General features: G+C 49.0%; 1 protein-coding gene across 1 annotated transcript in view; it reads right to left on the reverse strand.

Annotated features, from left to right (window-relative positions):
• The window catches only part of LOC140198483 (choline transporter-like protein 4), a 102,072-nt gene extending 95,132 nt beyond the window's left edge, over positions 1-6,940 (reverse strand). Inside the window, 1 exon segment of the mRNA XM_072259569.1 lies at positions 6,791-6,940. Coding sequence (XP_072115670.1) covers positions 6,791-6,836 — 46 coding nt within the window. The 5' untranslated portion in view covers positions 6,837-6,940.
• Between the last annotated feature and the right edge of the window lie 11,430 nt (positions 6,941-18,370).

Raw genomic sequence — 18,370 nt, forward strand, 5'->3', positions numbered from 1 at the left:
CATAACGAGTTGGGTTCTGAGGTCAAGAGTCCATCTTATCCTGCAAGTGATCCAATTAAGAGTCTGATAAAAGCTGTCCTTGAGATTGGTGTTGGGTGCTTTCCAGTTTTTAGTACCTCCTGCCAATGTGGGTGGGGGGTGATGAGAGAATGTCTGCTGTGGGCATGAGAGGGAGAAACAGGTTGTTCTGGGCAGCAGGGAAGCTGCAGAAACAAAAGACATGTCTCTGCTTGGATGCGACTAGCCCAGGACAAGCTGCTGTCCGTGGCCTACGCCCCAGTAGGGGGTGATGGGGTTAACTCCATCTCCCTGCGTTTGACCCATCACCCTCTTTTCTCGCTACCGCTGTCGGGTAGGAAGTGCGGGGGCCTTGGGTCCCACACCACCGGGTTCAGGAGCAGTCGTCACCCTGCACCCACCGGGCTCCTGGACCAGCTTCGCTTCCTCGGCACCGAACGAGCCGTGTAGCCGTGGACTCACGTCTAGGGACTCTGTGGTTGACAGTCCATGTGCGTCTTTTTTTAAAAAGAAGAGAAAGCTTTCTCTCTTACTATTTCCGCGATTTGATCAAGGCGCTTCAGTGCTGAACCAACGCTGATGCGGCGGCCTGCAGCCTCTGCAGTCGCCTCAGTGCTGACCTGAACTGGCTCCGTGCCTGTGGCCTGCAGCTATCTGACTCTCGGACCAGCTACCTTCCGCTCAGCACTGAACTGGCTCCGTGCCTGTGGCCTGCAGCCATCTGACTCCTGGACTGGCTTGACGCCTGTGGAGTCACTTTCGGAGACTCTGCGGTTCATGTTCTGTGAGTTATTTGTTTATTTTTTGTTGTCGTTCGCACAATTCGTTCTTTGTTTTGCCAGAGAGTGTTTGACAGCCTTTGTGTGGGAGTGGGGGGGAGGTGGTTAATAGTTTTTGTGGCGTTTCCTTGTTCTGCGGCTGCCTGCAAGAAGACGGAACTCTGTACACACACTTTGATAATAAACAGTGTACTTTGAACTTTCAAGTAAATGAGACTGAATCAGCTCGTGGGGAGCGTGAATTGGTTTAATGTGGCACATGAACGGTTTACAGGGGAAAGCTAGTCTTGCACATCGTCCCTACTGATTACACAGTGCGTTACCATAGAACAAGGGAAAACAACAACAGAATGCAGAATAAAGTGTAGCAGCTCCAGAGAGAGGGCAGCGCAGTTCAATTAAGCCATGACTTACGAGGACAGTGAGGTCGACTGCAAGGTCATAAAACAACTGGCATTGCTGGGTCACTGCAAATGCTCACAGCTCAAAGTACATCATTTATTATCAAAGTGTGTATATATTATACAAACCTGGGTTTTCGTCTTCTGGCAGGCAGCCGCAAGACAAGGAAACACAATAAAACCCGGGACCTAGTGACCCAGCACTGCCAGTGTAGTTTACCCCCGTTGGTTCAAGAGCCTGCTGGTTGAGTGGCAATAATTATTCCTGAACCTGGTGGTGTGGGTCCTGAGGCTCCTGTACCTTCTTACTGCGGAAAGCAGCAAGAGGAGAGCATGTAAAAACACAAACACGAAGCATTCTGCAGATGCTGGAATTTCAAGTAACACACATAAAAAGTTGCTGGTGAACGCAGCAGGCCAGGCAGCATCTCTAGGAAGAGGTACAGTTGACATTTTGGGCCAAGACACTTCGTCAGGACTAACTGAAAGAAGAGATGGTAAGAGATTTGAAAGTGGGAGGGGGAGGGGGAGATCCAAAATGATAGGAGAAGACAGGAGGGGGAGGGATGGAGCCAAGAACTGGACAGTTAATTGGCAAAAGGGATACAAGGCTGGAGAAGGGAGAGGGTCATGGGATGGGTGACCTAGGGAGAAAGACGGGGAGGGGAGCCCAGAGGATGGGCAAGGAGTTATAGTTATACATAATGTACTGGTTGGGCACAGGAGTACATTCAGCCAGACACTCATTCCATCGAGATGCAACACAGAGCGTCATAGGAAGTCATTCCTGCCTGTGGCCATCAAACTTTACAACTCCTCCCTTGGAGGGTCAGAAACCCTGAGCCAACAGGCTGGTCCTGGACTTATTTCATAATTTACTGGCATAATTTACATATTACTATTTAACTATGGTTCTATTACTATTTATTATTTATGGTGCAACTGTAACGAAAACCAATTTCCCCAGGGATCAATAAAGTATGACTATGACTATGTGAGAGGGACAGAGGGAGAAAAAGAGAGAGAGAGAGAAAAAATATATAAATATAAATAAATAAGGGATGGAGTACGAAGGGAGGTGGGGCATTAATGGAAGTTAAGAGAGCATGTTCTGGGTTTTTGGGGTCGCTGATGACGGTGGCTACTTTCCTGAGACAATGCTCAGTGTTGGGGGTGGGGGGGGGTGCTGTGGCAGCTCTACCCGTGATGGACAGGACCGTATCCATCAGAGTTTGTGGGAGTTTCCATCCAAGGGCATTGGTGTTTCTTCATCAGGTGTGATGCAGCCAGTCAATATACTCTCCACCACACATCTATAGAAGTTTGTCAAAGTTTTAGATGTTGTGCCGTATCCCCTCAGACTTAAGGGAGTAGAGGTGCTGTGTGTTTTCTTTGTAATTGCACTTACACAGAGCATGGATTATAGAAAACTGAATGGCCACCTGGGAGGAAAGGGTTAGACTGATTTTGGAATAGGTTAAAGGTTTGGAACAACATTGTGTGCCAAACAGCCTCACTGTGCTGCAATGTTCAGTGATGGACAGGACATCGCAACAAAAGGCAAGTCAGAACAAGCTGGTACATTGCACCAGGCTCAAGGACAGCTTCCCCCCCCCCCCACCCCGCTGGTTTAAGACGACTGAACAATAAAATGGACCCTCGACCTCTCAGTCTACCTTGTAATGACTTTGCACTTACTATCTGTCTGGAATGGGAACACTTTATTCTGCACTCTGCTATTGCTTCCCTTGTACTATCTCGATGTACTGTTATGATGAAATGATCTGTAGGCATGGCAAGCAAAACAGTTTCACTGTATCTGTGGCAATAATATACCCGTTGGTAATTTTGTTAAATTGGAAAGATACAACTAGTTCACTGACCCAAGGACGGTCGGTTATTTACCATCTATGCTCATAAGTGGTAGGAGGAAACAGACAGCAAGATATCCAAGTTCACTGATGACATAATAATAGATGGGAGAATTACAGGAAAACTATCTCCACTGTGGGATGGGAGGTCTACACGAGAACGATCTCGACCGTGGGATAGGAGGTCTACACAGGAACAGTCTCCACACACACGAGAATGATCTCCATTGTGGGACAGGAGGTCTACATGAGAACGATCTCTGCTATGGGCTGTGGGGGTCTACAGTGGAACAATCTGCACTGTGAGACAGAATGTCCACACAGGAACGAGCTCCACTGTGGGATGGGAAGACTACACAAGAACGATCACTGCTGTGGGATGGGAGATCTACACAAGAATGATCTCCTCTGTGGGACAGAAAGTCTACATGAGAACAATATCTGCTGTAGGATGGGAGGTCCACATGAGAATGATCTCCACTGTGGGATGTGGGGGTCTACACAATAACAATTTCCACAGTGGGATGGAAGGATTACTTGAGAAAGACGTTTGCTGTGGGACGGGAGGGTTACTCGAGAACAATCTTTGTTGTGGGATCAGAGTATTACCTGTGAATGATCTCCACTGTGGGATGGGAGATCTACACAAGAATGATCTGCATTGTAGGATGTGGGGGTCTACACGGGAAAGATCTCCACTGTGGGATGTGGGGGTCTACATGGGAATGATCTCCACTGTGGGATGTGGGGGTCTACACGGGAAAGATCTCCACTGTGGGATGTGGGGTCTAGACGGAAATGATATCCACTGTGGGATGTGGGGGTCTACAGGAGAGCAATCTCCATTGTGGGACGGGAGGTCCACACGAGAGAAATCTCCAGCGTGGGACGGGAGGTCCACACGAGAGAAATCTCCAGCGTGGGACGGGAGGTCCACACGAGAGAAATCTCCAGCGTGGGACGGGAGGTCCACACGAGAGAAATCTCCAGCGTGGGACGGGAGGTCCACACGAGAGCAATCTCCAGCATGGATGGGGGGCTCTACACGAGAGCAATCTCCATTGTGGGATGGGTGGTCTACACGGGAATGATCTCCCCTGTGGAATGGGGGTGAGAGGCTGCACAAGAATGATCTGCACTGCGCTACGGGATGTCTACAAGGGAACGAAGTGCTCTGTGGGATGGGAGGTCTACATGCGTACGATCTCGGTTATGGGATGGAAAGTCACTCGAGAATAATCTCCACAGTGGGGCAGGATGTCAGAACGATCTCCACAGGGAGGTCTACACGAGAACAACTTTCACTGTGCCGCAAAAAAAAATAAAACAAGCATCTGCTGGGAAGGAAGAAACCAAACAGCCAAATATCCCGGCAACTAACCACGGCCCGTATTTTCTCTTGTCCACACTGCACCAGAATATATGAATTCTGTATCGGCCTCTACTGCCACCCGAGAACTCGCCAAGAGACAACCCCTGAGGGGAACATCATACTCAACCCACGTGGTCACATTCCTCGATCAGAGGGCACATTTTGCTGAGGTATTTGGATTCCCCAAAGGAACAGAGACAGGCAGAGTGATCAGACAAATGGAATTTCATTCGTCTCGTCACACAATCTGCAATGTGTCATCCAAAGGCAGATTATCTGGGCGTCAATATCCCTAAAGATCTATCCTTGGCCCAAAATTAGCCGAAAACTTCAGAGTTCAAAGTGAAGTGCATTTCTACCCCGAGATTCGGTTTCTTGTGGGCATTCGCAGTCAATGCGAAGAAACACCACACACAATGAAATCACCCAAAGACCGCACACAACAGGAGGGACAAACACCAGTGTGCAAAAGAGAGCAAACTTTGCAAATACAAAATAAATACGCAATAAATATCAAGAACGTGAGATGAATGGGTCCATAGGTTGCGGGAGGAGTTCAGTGATGGGGGTGAGTGAAGTTATTCCCTTTAGTTCAAGAGGCCGATAGTTGAGAGGTGACTACTGTTCCTGGACCTGCTGGGTCCTGCGGCTCCTGTACCTTCTTCCTGATGGCAGCCTCCCAGCCCTGGCTGAACCGGGGTGACAGGACATCCCGGATGATTGTTGACGCCGTGGCGTCAGAGACCGCAAATCTTGGGCCCGGCGACGAGCGGGCGGGAATAAACAGCCCACACTTCCTGGTCCAGACCTCCTGGCTCTCTGCATTCCGCCGCCCAACGCCCCCAAAACCTCCGGACTGGCCGGCAGTGACGAGTGCGGCCTTCGCCTCAGTCATCCTGGGGACAGCTCCGCACGCACACTCACACAACACCGCAATCGCTGCTGGGGGGTGTTAAACTTCCCATCCGAGCGCACACAAGCTCCGCGACCCAGCGGGGCTCCCCTCCCGCAAAGCTCCGTCTCACTTCAGCAGTCAGCGCGACAGCTCAGCCGCGAGTTCGATGTGAAACCTGCTCCCAGGTGCAAGCAGGAAAAAGCAGCATCCCCCATCGCTCAGGACATGCCCTCTTCTCGTTGCTACCATTAGAGAGGAGGTACAGGAGCCGGAAGGAACATTTCAGGAACCGTTTTTTCCCTCCACCACCAGATTTCTGAATGAACCCATCATCAGTACTGATATATACCATTGGGAGCATTGAATGGGAGCTGACCCCTACCACCTTCCCCGGCTGTGTCAACCTTAAGGGTCATAGTCTTTACTAAGTATTGCAAAGTGCTGCTGCCGCAGAACAACACATTTCACGGCCGATGTCGGTGATATTAAACTGACCGATTCCGTCCCCCTCCACAACCGGTGGAATGAAACCAGCCTCGCCGACACACCGCAACCCCCACCGAAAAGCCGATAACACGGGCTTCCCTCTGTGTCGGCGCCCGTCCAAAACGACCTTCAGTCTGAGGTCCCGGGTAAATATTAACATTTCTCAGACACTGGCGGTCCAAACTTTCATCAGACTTCCGTGTGGAGAAAAGTTTCCCTGCAGAATCAAAGCGAGGATCAAGGTGTAAGCGCTGGGAGAACATTCGGGCCCCAGTTCCAACTCTTCCTGCCAGAGTCGGCCGCCCGCGGGGCGAGGGAGAAAGAGGGGAGGGGGAGACGAGAGGGGAGGAGACGTGTAGGGGCGGAAGAGATGGGTGGGGAGGGGGAGAGATGGGTGGGGAGGGGGATTGAAGGCGAGAAGTGGGGAGAGGTGGTTTGAGAGCTGGTGTGGAGGATAGGAGAGGGGAGGAAAAGGGTGGAGTGGGAGAATACAGTGGGGAGAGGGGGGTTGTAGGGGGTTGAATGGGGTCGTAGCAGGGTGAATGGGAACGTCGGGGGAAAGGGGGAGATCTTAGGCGGAGAGGGGGATCGTAAGGGGGAGGTGGAGAGGCTGGATCGGAGGGGAAAGGGTGGGTGGTAGGGGAAGGTGATCGCATGGAGAGAGGGAGGGGATCCTGTGATGGTAGAAGGCGACAGTGGGAGGGGGCGGTGGATCGTAGGGGAGCAGGGGGAGAGGGGCGGGGATTGTAAGGTAGAAGGCAAGTGGGGGGGGGGGGAGAGTGGACTAGGTCAAAGGAAGGCTCCTGAGAGGAGAGTTGTCAAGGTAGTCTGACACCACTAATCTCTGCGGTAGTCCCTAGGGCGAGTTTGTTGTTAACACTCTAATCCGAACCACAAACACCTCGCTGCCGCACACCCAATACAGAGTGAGACATACCCAACCCCTTCCTCCTCCGCTGCCCCCTTACCGTAGGGCTCCGACTCCTTCCCTTCCGCTTTCTTCTTCTTGCCCATCTCGGGGCTGCCGCCGCTCTCCCCGAACCCTCACCTGTGGATGCCGCGCTGCGTCACCACACCTGTTCCCCTCCAGCTCCGGCTCACCACGCCCCCTGTCAGGTGAGGCGGGACTGGCCACGCCCCCGTGCGATTAATGACTCTGGTCTGGCCCCGCCCACACCTGAGGCGTGGATTGGCCCGGCCCCGCCCCGCCTCGTCATCTGCTGGCTCGCGTCGTTGAATTATGGCTGCCCCCCCCCCACTTTACTTGTTGACCTCACACATTACCTGTTGGCCTCGCCCATTTTTGTGGCCCCGCCCATTACCTGCTGATCCCAGCCTCCAGGCAATAAATAAATCAGGGTCAGCCCATTCTCGGTATCACCCAGACACTGCTTACGCACGGGTGCAGGAAAAACTTACCTGCAGTGGCTTCACAGGCACGCATTTGCATTCAGAAGGAAGACTTATATTAAACAAAAAATACATACAATTGTACAAGAAAGCAGGCAATTTGAAAACAAAACAATTTTAGTGCAGAGCGATCAAAGTCGTCATCATGTTGTCAACCTGTAATGATTAGACGCTCCCCGACCTGCTGAGTTCCTCCAGCATTTTACGTGTGTTGCTCTGGATTTCCCGCATCTGTGGAATCTCCTGTGTTTATGATTGGGGTTTTGCTGGTTGGTCTAAGAATCGAATGGTTGTAGGGAATTTGATGTTCCTCAACCTGGTGGTGGGATGCCAGTCTTTCCCACCTTCACCGGCTGACAGCAGTGAGAACCTGGCATGAGCTGGATGATGGGCATCTCCGTGGTGCAAGTTGCCTTCCTAATGCAGCAGCTCCTGTGGATACAGTACTGCCAATGATGGGCAGGGATGCATTCGGCAAGAGCCCACTGCACTCTACAAGCTGTTAGGTTCCTGCGTTCGAATTGCTGTACCAGACCATGCTAAAACCAATCAGGACACGTTCAACAGTAAGCTGTAGAGGTTTGCCAGGATGCTCAGTGACCTAAACCTCCTCACTATGCTTGCAGTAGAGCTACTAGGATTTGATGTTTCAATCCCTATGGTAAGTTGGCACTCTCGATGTTGGCAGTGGGCTTGGAGTGGTGACAAGGAGGGAGGATAGGTACGTCATCGGGGTCATCAGGTGGGCACCCTCCTTCTTTGATGTTTCGTTGATAAGCCCACGACGTCTCCAGAGGGCTCAACGGTGCTACCTGGCGTCCCAGATACACCCCCCTCAGTTCCATACCCTCCTGTCTTCACCTTGCAGCCCAGTTGTTGTCTTTCCTTTTAATCCAAATCCAATTGCTGCTTTCTTCTGCTGCGTTTGACAAGGACTTGATTGCTTGTTGGAGGGAGTGACCCCTCACCCCCATCTGCTTCAATAGACTGGTCGTAGATGTAGCAGTGAATCCCCTGCATCCAACTTCTCCAGGGAAAATCTTGAAAATAAGACAAAATGCTAATATTCCTTCCTTATAGAACAGGATATGGCCCCACAGCCCACAATGTTGTGCTGATCTTTTAACCTACTTCAAGATCAATCTAACTCTGTCCTCCATGTGCCTTTCTCAGAGTGTCTTAAATGTCCCTAATATCTCTGCCTCTACCACCTCCCCTAGCAGTGCACCCATCACTGGGTGTTAACAAACCTACCTCTCTCCAACCTACCAACTTATAAAACCATAAGACATAGGAGCAGAATTAGGCCATTCAGCCCATCGAGTCTGCTCCGCTGTTCCATCATGGCTGATCCCAGATCCCACCCAACCCCACACACCTGCCTTCTCGCCATATCCTTTGATGCCCTGACCGATCAGGAAATTAACAATTTCCACCTTAAATATACCCACGGACTTGGCCTTCACCTCAGTCTGTGGCAGAGCATTCCACAGATTTACCATTCTCTGGCTTTAAAAAATTCCTCCTTACCTCTGTTCTAAAGGGTCACCCTTCAACTTTGAGGCTGTGCCTTCTAGTTACAGATAAACCCACCACATCCTCTCCCCATCCACCTTATCTAGTCTATTCAACATTCGGTAGGTTTCAATGAAATCCCCAACCGTTCATCTAAATACCAGTGAGTACAGGCCCAAAGATGCCAGATGCTGCTCATACATTAACCCCTTCATTCCCAGAATTATCCTCATGAACCTACTCTGGACTTTCTCCAATGACAACACATCCTTTCTGAGATACGGGGCCCAGAACTGTTGACAATACTCCAAGAGTGTCCTATAAAGCCTCAGCGTTATCTCCTTGTTTTTTTTTTATATTCTATTCCCCTTTTTTGCCCATTCTTCCAATTTGTCTGTCCGTCTGTAGTCGGATTGCTTCCTCAGCACTACTTGCCATTCCACCAGACTTTGTATCATCCGCAAACTTTGGCACAAAACTTATACTTTCCTACAATCACTTCCACAGTTATATTAGCTATTGGGGGAAAGTGTCTGGTCGTGCTTTTTATCATTTTGTACACTTCTATAAGTCATCCCTTGTCCTCTTCTGCAGCAAAGAGAAAAGCCCAAACTCACTCAAGAAGAACTGCTCTCCAATCCAGGTAGCATCCTACCAAATCTCCTTTGCACACTGTCTAAAGCTTTCATATCTTTCTTATAATGAGGTGACCAGAAATGAATATACTATTCCAAGTGTAGTATAAGCAGAGTTTTATAGAGCTGCAACATTAACTTGCAGGTCTTGAACTCAATCCCCCCAACCAATGAAAACCAACACACCATACGCCTTCGCAAATTTGCATCCATGTGCTGAGCACAGACAGATATGTCAATACTGAAGGTGGAGGGTGTGTGTGTGTGTGTGTGTGTGTGTGTGAGGAAAGGAGCATTGCTGTCATTGTCTTATTTTGTTGTGAACATAGAAACTTTGAAATCCACAGCACATTACAGGTCCTTCGGCCCACAATATTGTGCCAACCATGTAACCTACTCTAGAAGCTGCCTAGAACTTCCCTACTGCATAGCCCTCTATTTTTCTAAGCTTCACGTACCCATCGAAGAGCCTCTTAAAAGCCCCTATTGCATCCGCCTCCACCACCGTCACTGGCAGTGCATTTCATGCACCCACCACTCTGTCTGAAAAACTTATACCTGACATTCCCCATGTACCTACTTCCAAGCACCTTAAAACTATGCCCCTCGTGTTAGCCATTTCAGCACTCTGGCTATCCACACAGTCAATACCTCTCATCTTATAAGACCATAAGACAAGGGAGCAGAATTAGGCCATTTGGCTCATCGAGTCTCCTCCACCACTCAATCATGGCTGATCCTTTTTTCTATCTCCTCCTCAAACCCAGTTCCTGCCTTCTCCCCATAACCTTTGATGCCATGTCCAATCAGGAACCTATCAATCTCTGCCTTAAATACACTCAAAGACCTGGCCTCCACAGCCGCATGTGGCAACAAATTCCACAAAATCCACCACCCTTTGAATAAAGGAATGTTTCCACATCTCTGTTTTGAAAGGGCGCCCCTCTATCATGAGGCTGTGCCCCCTTGTCCTGGACTCTCCCACCACGGGAAACATCCTTTCCACATCTACTCTGTCTAGGCCTTTCAACATTTAAAAGGTTTCAATGAGATCCCCCCTCATCCTTCTGAAAGCTAGTGGGTACAGATCCAGAGCCATCAAACGTTCCTCCTATGATAACCCTTTCATTTCTGGAATCATCCTTGTGAACCTCCTCTGGACCCTCTCCAATGCCAGCACATCTTTTCTGAGATGAGGGGCCCAAAACTGTTCACAAATCTTGAACTCAATCCCACAGTTGATGAATGCCAACACACCATATGCCTTCTTAACCACACTGTCAACCTGCGCAGCAGCTTTGAGTCTCCTATCGACACGGACTCCAAAACCTCTCAGATCCTCCACACTGTCAAGAGTCTGACTTTTAATGCTATATTCTGTCTTCAAATGATCTACCAAAATGAACCACTTCACGCTTATCTGGGTTGAACTCTATTCTCAGCCCAGTTCTGCATCCTATTGATGTCCCACTGTAACCTCTGACAGCCCTTCAGACTATCCACAACACCCTTAACTTTTGTGTCATCAGCAAACTTACTAACCCATCCCTCCACTTCCTCATCCAGGTCATTGCTGTTGTTGCTTGTGTTGTTCTGCTGAACATGGTGGTCATGTTATGCAGGCACTTGTGGGCTGCCCCCAGCACATCCTGATGGTTGTTAATGCAAACAATGCATTTCACTGTATGTTGCCATGTACATGTGATAAATAAATCTTAATCTGAATCCACCCGTGAATTTAAAGCTACAGACCCTCTCCATGACCATTTTCCTGCTGTAAACCGGCTCATTTACAACCCTGAAGTCGACAGTCAGCTGTTTAGTTTTGTTGATGTTGATTGTTTTTCTGTGACACCACTCGACTAGCTATCCCAGCTTGCTCTGGTGAGCTGACTCATTCACCACTGGCGATTCTCCTGAAGTTTGTTCGAGTGCTCGGTGATGGATAAGCTGCTGCGGGAAAGACAGTTGCTTCAGGCCAGGGAGGCAGGGTAACTCTACAATTAGAATCTTGCTGTGCAGTTTAACTTGTCCAACGGAAAAAGAATTAACGTTTCAGATTGATGACTCAACAAAAGGTTCCAATGCAAAGGTGTTAATTCTGCTTTCCTGTAGATGCTGCTTGACTGCACGCTCTGGGATTCAGGCTCCAGCGAAGGGGTTTGGGAGTTCTCATGCAGGGTTCCATAAAGGTTAACTAGCAGGTTGTGTCGGTGGTTAAGGAATGCAAATGCAATGTTATTTTGGGAGGAGGAGAATATAAAAGTAAGTAATACTGAGGGTTTATGGGGCATCGGTCAGACTCCACTTAGACATTGTGAGCAGCTTTGGGCTCTTCATCTGAGAAAGATGTGCCAGCGTTGGAGAGGCTCCCGAGGAGGTTCATGAGAATGATGCTAGGAATGAAAGGCTTAACATATGAGGAGTGTTTGATAGCTCTGGGGCATATTTGCTGGAGTTTGGAAGAATGAAGGGGGGATTTCATTGACACCTGTTGAATATTTAAAGACTTAGACAGAGTCGATGTGGAGAGGATGTTTCCTATAGCAGGGGAGACTAGGATCAGAGGGCACAGCCTCAGAATGGAGGGACATCCATTTACAGCAGAGATGAGGAGGAATTTCTTCAGCCAGACCGCTGTACAGGCCAAATCATTGGGCTCATTTAGAGCAGAGGTCTTGAAAGGCTGAATGGCCGAATTCTGCTCCTATTTCTTATGGTCTGTGTGTGAAAGAGGCTTGTTTTGCTGATGTCTTTGAGTGTTGTTGCACGCGTTCTCCTGCTGAACATTGTAGACACACTGTTGACGCCGGAGGCATGGTTACAGTTATGGGCTGCCCCCAGCACATCCTTAGGATGTGTTAGTCATTGGCACTTATGAGAATCTGAATCTCGAGGGTGGGTGGATCCAGGTGAAGGGGTGATGGGTGATTCAGGAGAAGGAGTGACAGGTGATTCAGTGAAGAGTTGCTGGGTGGGTCCAGGTGAAGGATGAAAAGTGGTCCAGGTGAAGGGGTGATTGATGATTCAGTGAAGAGGTGGTGGGTGCATCCAGGTAAAGAGGTGATTCATGATTCACGTAATGGGGTGATGGGTGGATCCAGGTGAAGGGGTGATTGGTGAGCCTGGTGAAGGGGTGATAGGTGATCTAGGTGAAAGGGTGGCAGGTGATCTAGGTGAAGGGGTGATAGGTGGATCCAGGTGAAAGGGTGGTGGGTGGATCCAGGTGAAAGGGTGGTGGGTGGATCAAGGTGAAGAGGATAGGTGATCCAGCTGAAGGGCTAATAGGTGATCCAGGTGAAGGGGTGATTAGTGATCCAGGTGAAGGGGTGACAGGTAGCAGGAGTGGGAGGGCAAATGGCTGAATTTCCAAATTTCAAAGCAGAGATATCTGTTTTTGTTAAGTAATTCAATACATCACCTCTTTCTGTGTCAAGGTGATGAGGGACCCCAGAGTAACCTGCAGGGTTGTGGGTAGTGCATTAGCCACTGCTGCCGTTGCCTCTCTTGGTACTGGGGACCTGTTTCTTTTTAAAGCAATGCTGACTTTAAAACTTTAAAGCTGCAACATCACAAACACAAGTAATTCTGCAAACGCTGAAGATCTGGAGCAACACACACACAAAATGCAGGAGGAACTCACCAAGTCAGGCAGCACACAGGGAGGGGAATAAACAGTTGGTGTTTTGGACTGAGCCCTCACCACGACTGGAAAGGTAGAGGGGAGGTGTCAGAATATATTCTGTCTGTGTAGTTGCCAACCTGATGGCGTGATCATCATTTCTCCAACTTCCAGTAACCACTCCCCTCTGTTCAACAGCCCCTCTCCCCCCACATCCTTTTGTTTTCCTGCATTCTGATGGCCCTCTCACCTCTTCTTTCCTCCTCTGTATCAGTGAGACCTGACACAGATTGGGGGCTGCCTCGTCAAGAACCTTAGCTCTGTCATATAAGGCATGATCTTCCAGTGGCCACCCATTTCAATTTGACAAGGTGGCAGGTGAAAGGTGAAACCAGAAGGGACTTGGTAGTGTGGAGGAGCAGAGGGATCTCGGAGTACATGTCCACAGATCCCTGAAAGTTGCCTCACAGGTGGATAGGGTAGTTAAGAAAGCTTATGGGGTGTTAGCTTTCATAAGTCGAGGGATAGAGTTTAACAGTCGCGATGTAATGATGCAGCTCTATAAAACTCTGGTTAGGCCACACTTGGAGTACTGTGTCCAGTTCTGGTCACCTCACTATAGGAAGGATGTGGAAGCATTGGAAAGGGTACAGAGGAGATTTACCAGGATGCTGCCTGGTTTAGAGAGTATGCATTATGATCAGAGATTAAGGGAGCTAGGGCTCCCTTAATCAGGGATCTGATTTCAGGGATCTGAGGAATAGATAGAGTGGATAGCCAGCGCCTCTTCCCCAGGGCACCACTGCTCAATAAAAGAGGACACGGCTTTAAGGTAAGGGGTGGGAAGTTCAAGGAGGATATTAGAGGAAGGTTTTTTACTCAGAGAGTGGTTGGTGCGTGAAATGCACTGCCTGAGTTAGTGGTGGAGGCATTTACACTAGTGAAGTTTAAGAGACTACTAGACAGGTACATGGATGAATTTAAGGTGGGGGGTTATATGGGAGGCAGGGTTTGAGGGTCGGCACAACATTGTGGGCCGAAGGGCCTGTACTGTGCTGTACTATTCTATGTTCTAAATAGCAGGGAAGTTGATTGGTGAAAGAGATAAAGGGCTGATGAAGGGGGAATCTGATAGGGGAGGACAGAAGACTACGGAAGGAAGAGGAGGAGCACCAGACAGAGGTGATGGCCAGATAAGGAGATAATGTGAGAGAGGGAGACACTGATGACCCCTTCACCCATCTTCAACCTTCCTCCTCTTCTTGGACACCCCGCTCTGGATCCTTTTATTGCTAACTGCCGATGAGACATCAACCGTCTCGACTTTAGCACTCCTCTCCCCAAATCTAACCTCACTCCTTCTGAACGTGCTGCTCTCCACACTAATCCCAACTCCACCATCAAATCCTCAGATAAGGGGGATGTTGCAGCAGCCTAGTAGACTGCTCTCTACCTTGCTGAGGCCAGGCGACAACTACCTCCTCTTACTTTAAATTTTCCAGTATATGCAGATTTTCTTGAGAAAGTAATTTCTAAGTCTGGTTCCTTGAATGTCCCTGAACCTGCTTCCAGCTGCCTGGGACCTGGCCTCCTCCCTGAACATTTCCCACCTTCTTCACAGCCTTTATCTGAAACACTCTTTAAAAACATCCTTCTCTGGCCAGTCACCTCACTATCCGTTTGGCAACACCCTATCAATTACAATCCATCACATCAAGGAAGTGCAGTGAACGAATAATTGTTGTTTAAAGATTAAAATTCTCCACTTGCTGGTGCAGCAAATGGAAACTTCCTTGTAATGTAACATCATACACTCAAAGTTGATGTCTCATCAGCTTACATTCCTGGCAATAAAATTTTGAACTAAAGTCCAGGAATGAGTAATAGGCTAGTGCCTTCTGTTCAAAGGTTTAGTTTCAGAGTCTATGTGGATGGACTGTATGCCCAACATATCCTGCTAATGCACAATAGAGCCTCGGTCTCCATGGTACTGCATTATAAAGTATTTGTTTTAGCTACAGCAACAATGAAAGGCTTGAGAAAAATGTGGGAAGTTACTAATCTCAGTGCGACACACAAAGTGCCGCAGGAACTCACCAGGTCAGGCAGCCTCTATGGAAATGTATCAGCAGTTGAAGTTCTGGGCCAAGACCCCTCATCAGGATTGGGAATTAAGGAGGAAGAAGCTTGAATAAGGAGTGGGAGGAGGGGAAGGAGTACCAGCTAGAAGGTGATAGGTGATGCTGGGTGGGTGGCAGAGGGTGAAGAAAGAAGCTGTGAGGTGATGGTGGAAAAGGCACCTAATGGGAGAGTAGAGTGAATCATGGAGAAAGGAAAGGGAGAAGGGTACCAAGGGGAGCTGATAGGCTGGTGAGCAGGTAAGATGCCAGAGCGGGGAATTGAATTAGAGGGAACGGGGAGGGGAAAAAATGACCAGAAATGGGAGAAATCGATATTCATGCCATTAGGTTGGTAGAACATAGAATAGTACAGCACAGTATAGGCCCTTTGGCCCACAATGTTGTGCTGACCCTCAAACCCTGCCTCCCATATAACCCCCCACCTTAAATTCCTCCATATACCTGTAGCTACCTGAAGGAATATGAGGTGTTGCTCTTTCAACCTGAGAGTGGCCTCGTTGTGGCAGAAGAGGTGGCCATGGACCGCCCACATGTCGGAACAGAAAGAGAATGGGGATAGGATTTGAAATGTTTGGCCATTGGGAATTCTGCTTTTTCAGATGGAGTGGAGGTGCTCAACCAGTGTGCCAGCTTATCTCCGACCTGAGATTGTTCCAGGTTCCACTAACCCACAAATGAGAGCTACACTGATCCTCACGAAATGCACAAAACAATTCATAAACATAGGGCACGTAAGTTCACCCTTCCCCACCCCCTAACCTGGTGGTGGTCCGAGCAAACCCTGTGCAATACTAGAGAAATAAGGGACTCCAGATGTTGTCATCTGGAGCAACAGATTATTTGCTGGAGGAACTCAGTGGGTTGAGAGGTGGGTGGGTGGGTGTGTGCATGTGTGTGTGTGTTTATTTTCTTCCATAGACACTGCCTGACTTGTTGAGTTCCTCCAGCATTCTTTGTGAGAGTGGCAAGATTGCTTATTGAATGTTTTCCATCTCACTCCCCATGTCCACAGTGGGAACAGTGCAGGCCATTCAGCCGACAATGTTGTGCTGATTTTTTAACCCACTCCACGATCAACCTTCCCATTCATAAAACCCTAGTTTTTGTTCATCCATGTGTCTATCTGAGTCTCTTTTAAATATTCCTAATGTATCTGCCTCTACCATCACTTCTGGCAGGGTGTTCCACTGTTCTCTGCGTAAAAGCTTACCTCTGACATTTCCCCTATATTTTCCTCCAAATTCCTTAAAATTATGCCCCCTCATATTGACATTTCAGCCCTGGGGAAAAGTCTCTGGCTGTCCATTCGATGTGTGTTTATCATTTTGTAAACTTCTATCAAGTCACCTCTTATCATCCTTCGCTCCAAAGAGAAAAGTCAAAGCTCATTCAATCTATCCTAATGAGACGTGCTCTCTAATCCAGGTTCATTCTGGTAAATCTCCTCTGCACCCTCTCTAAAGCTTCTGCATTCAGTTCTGCAGAACTGAACACAATACTCCAAATGACGTTGTCAAAAGCATGCACAGCCTGAAACATCAAGAACTCCTGACACCCGCGCTGCTTGACCTGCTGCATTCTACAAGCAGATTATTATCCGTAGAACTGTGCAGTATAGGCCTTTCAGCACACAATGTTGTGCTGGCCTTTGCACCATCAAGGCATACATACAGAAGGTCTTGTCCTCGAGACTGATGAAATTACAAAGAAGGCACAATGGTGGCAACGTTTCATTTGAAGTTTGAGGAAAAGGACCCCCATCACCCATCAGGCCCTCTTTTTATTACTACCATCAAGGAGATACAAGAGCCTGAAGGCACACACTTAACATTTTAGGAACAATTTCTTCCCCTCTGCCATCCTATTTCCGAAAGGTCCATGAAGCCATGAACACACCTCACTGTTTTTTGTAAAACTTACTTCCTGGGATTACCCCATGTGTATATATAAGCAACACACATCAAAGTTGCTGGTGAACGCAGAAGGCCAGGCAGCATCTCTAGGAAGAGGTGCAGTCACGTTTCAGGCCGAGACCCTTCGTCAGGACTAACTGAAGGAAGAGTGAGTAAGGGATTTGGAAGTTGGAGGGGGAGGGGGAGATCCAAAATGACAGGAGAAGACAGGAGGGGAAGGGATGGAGCCAAGAGCTGGACAAGTGATAAGCAAAAGGGGATACGAGAGGATCATGGGACAGGAGGTCCAGGAAGAAAGACAAGGGGGGGGGGACCCAGAGGATGGGCAAGAGGTATATTCAGAGGGACAGAGGGAGAAAAAGGAGAGTGAGAGAAAGAATGTCTGCATAAAAATAAGTAACAGATGGGGTACCAGGGGGAGGTGGGGCCTTAGCGGAAGTTAGAGAAGTCGATGTTCATGCCATCAGGTTGGAGGCTACCCAGACGGAATATAAGGTGTTGTTCCTCCAACCTGAGTGTGGCTTCATCTTTACAGTAGAGGAGGCCGTGGATAGACATGTCAGAATGGGAATGGGATGTGGAATTAAAATGTGTGGCCACTGGGAGATCCTGCTTTCTCTGGCGGACAGAGCGTAGATGTTCAGCAAAGCGGTCTCCCAGTCTGCGTCGGGTCTCGCCAATATATAAAAGGCCACATCGGGAGCACCGGACGCAGTATATCACCCTAGTCGACTCACAGGTGAAGTGTTGCCTCACCTGGAAGGACTGTTTTGGGCCCTGAATGGTGGTAAGGGAGGAAGTGTAAGGGCATGTGTAGCACTTGTTCCGCTTACACGGATAAGTGCCAGGAGGGAGATCAGTGGGGAGGGATGGGGGGGACGAATGGACAAGGGAGTTGTGTAGGGAGCGATCCCTGCGGAATGCGGGGGGGGGGGGAGGGAAAGATGTGCTTAGTGGTGGGATCCCGTTGGAGGTGGCGGAAGTTATGGAGAATAATATGTTGGACTCGGAGGCTGGTGGGGTGGTAGGTGAGGACCAGGGAAACCCTATTCCTAGTGAGGTGGCGGGAGGATGGAGTGAGAGCAGATGTACGTGAAATGGGGGAGATGCGTTTAAGAGCAGAGTTGATAGTGGAGGAAGGGAAGCCCCTTTCTTTAAAAAATGAAGACATCTCCCTCGTCCTAGAATGAAAAGCCTCATCCTGAGAGCAGATGCAGCGGAGACGGAGGAATTGTGAGAAGGGGATGGCGTTTTTGCAAGAGACAGGGTGAGAAGAGGAATAGTCCAGATAGCTGTGAGAGTCAGTAGGCTT

Source organism: Mobula birostris, chromosome 5, assembly GCF_030028105.1.
Source record: "Mobula birostris isolate sMobBir1 chromosome 5, sMobBir1.hap1, whole genome shotgun sequence".
Classification (NCBI taxonomy): domain Eukaryota; kingdom Metazoa; phylum Chordata; class Chondrichthyes; order Myliobatiformes; family Myliobatidae; genus Mobula; species Mobula birostris.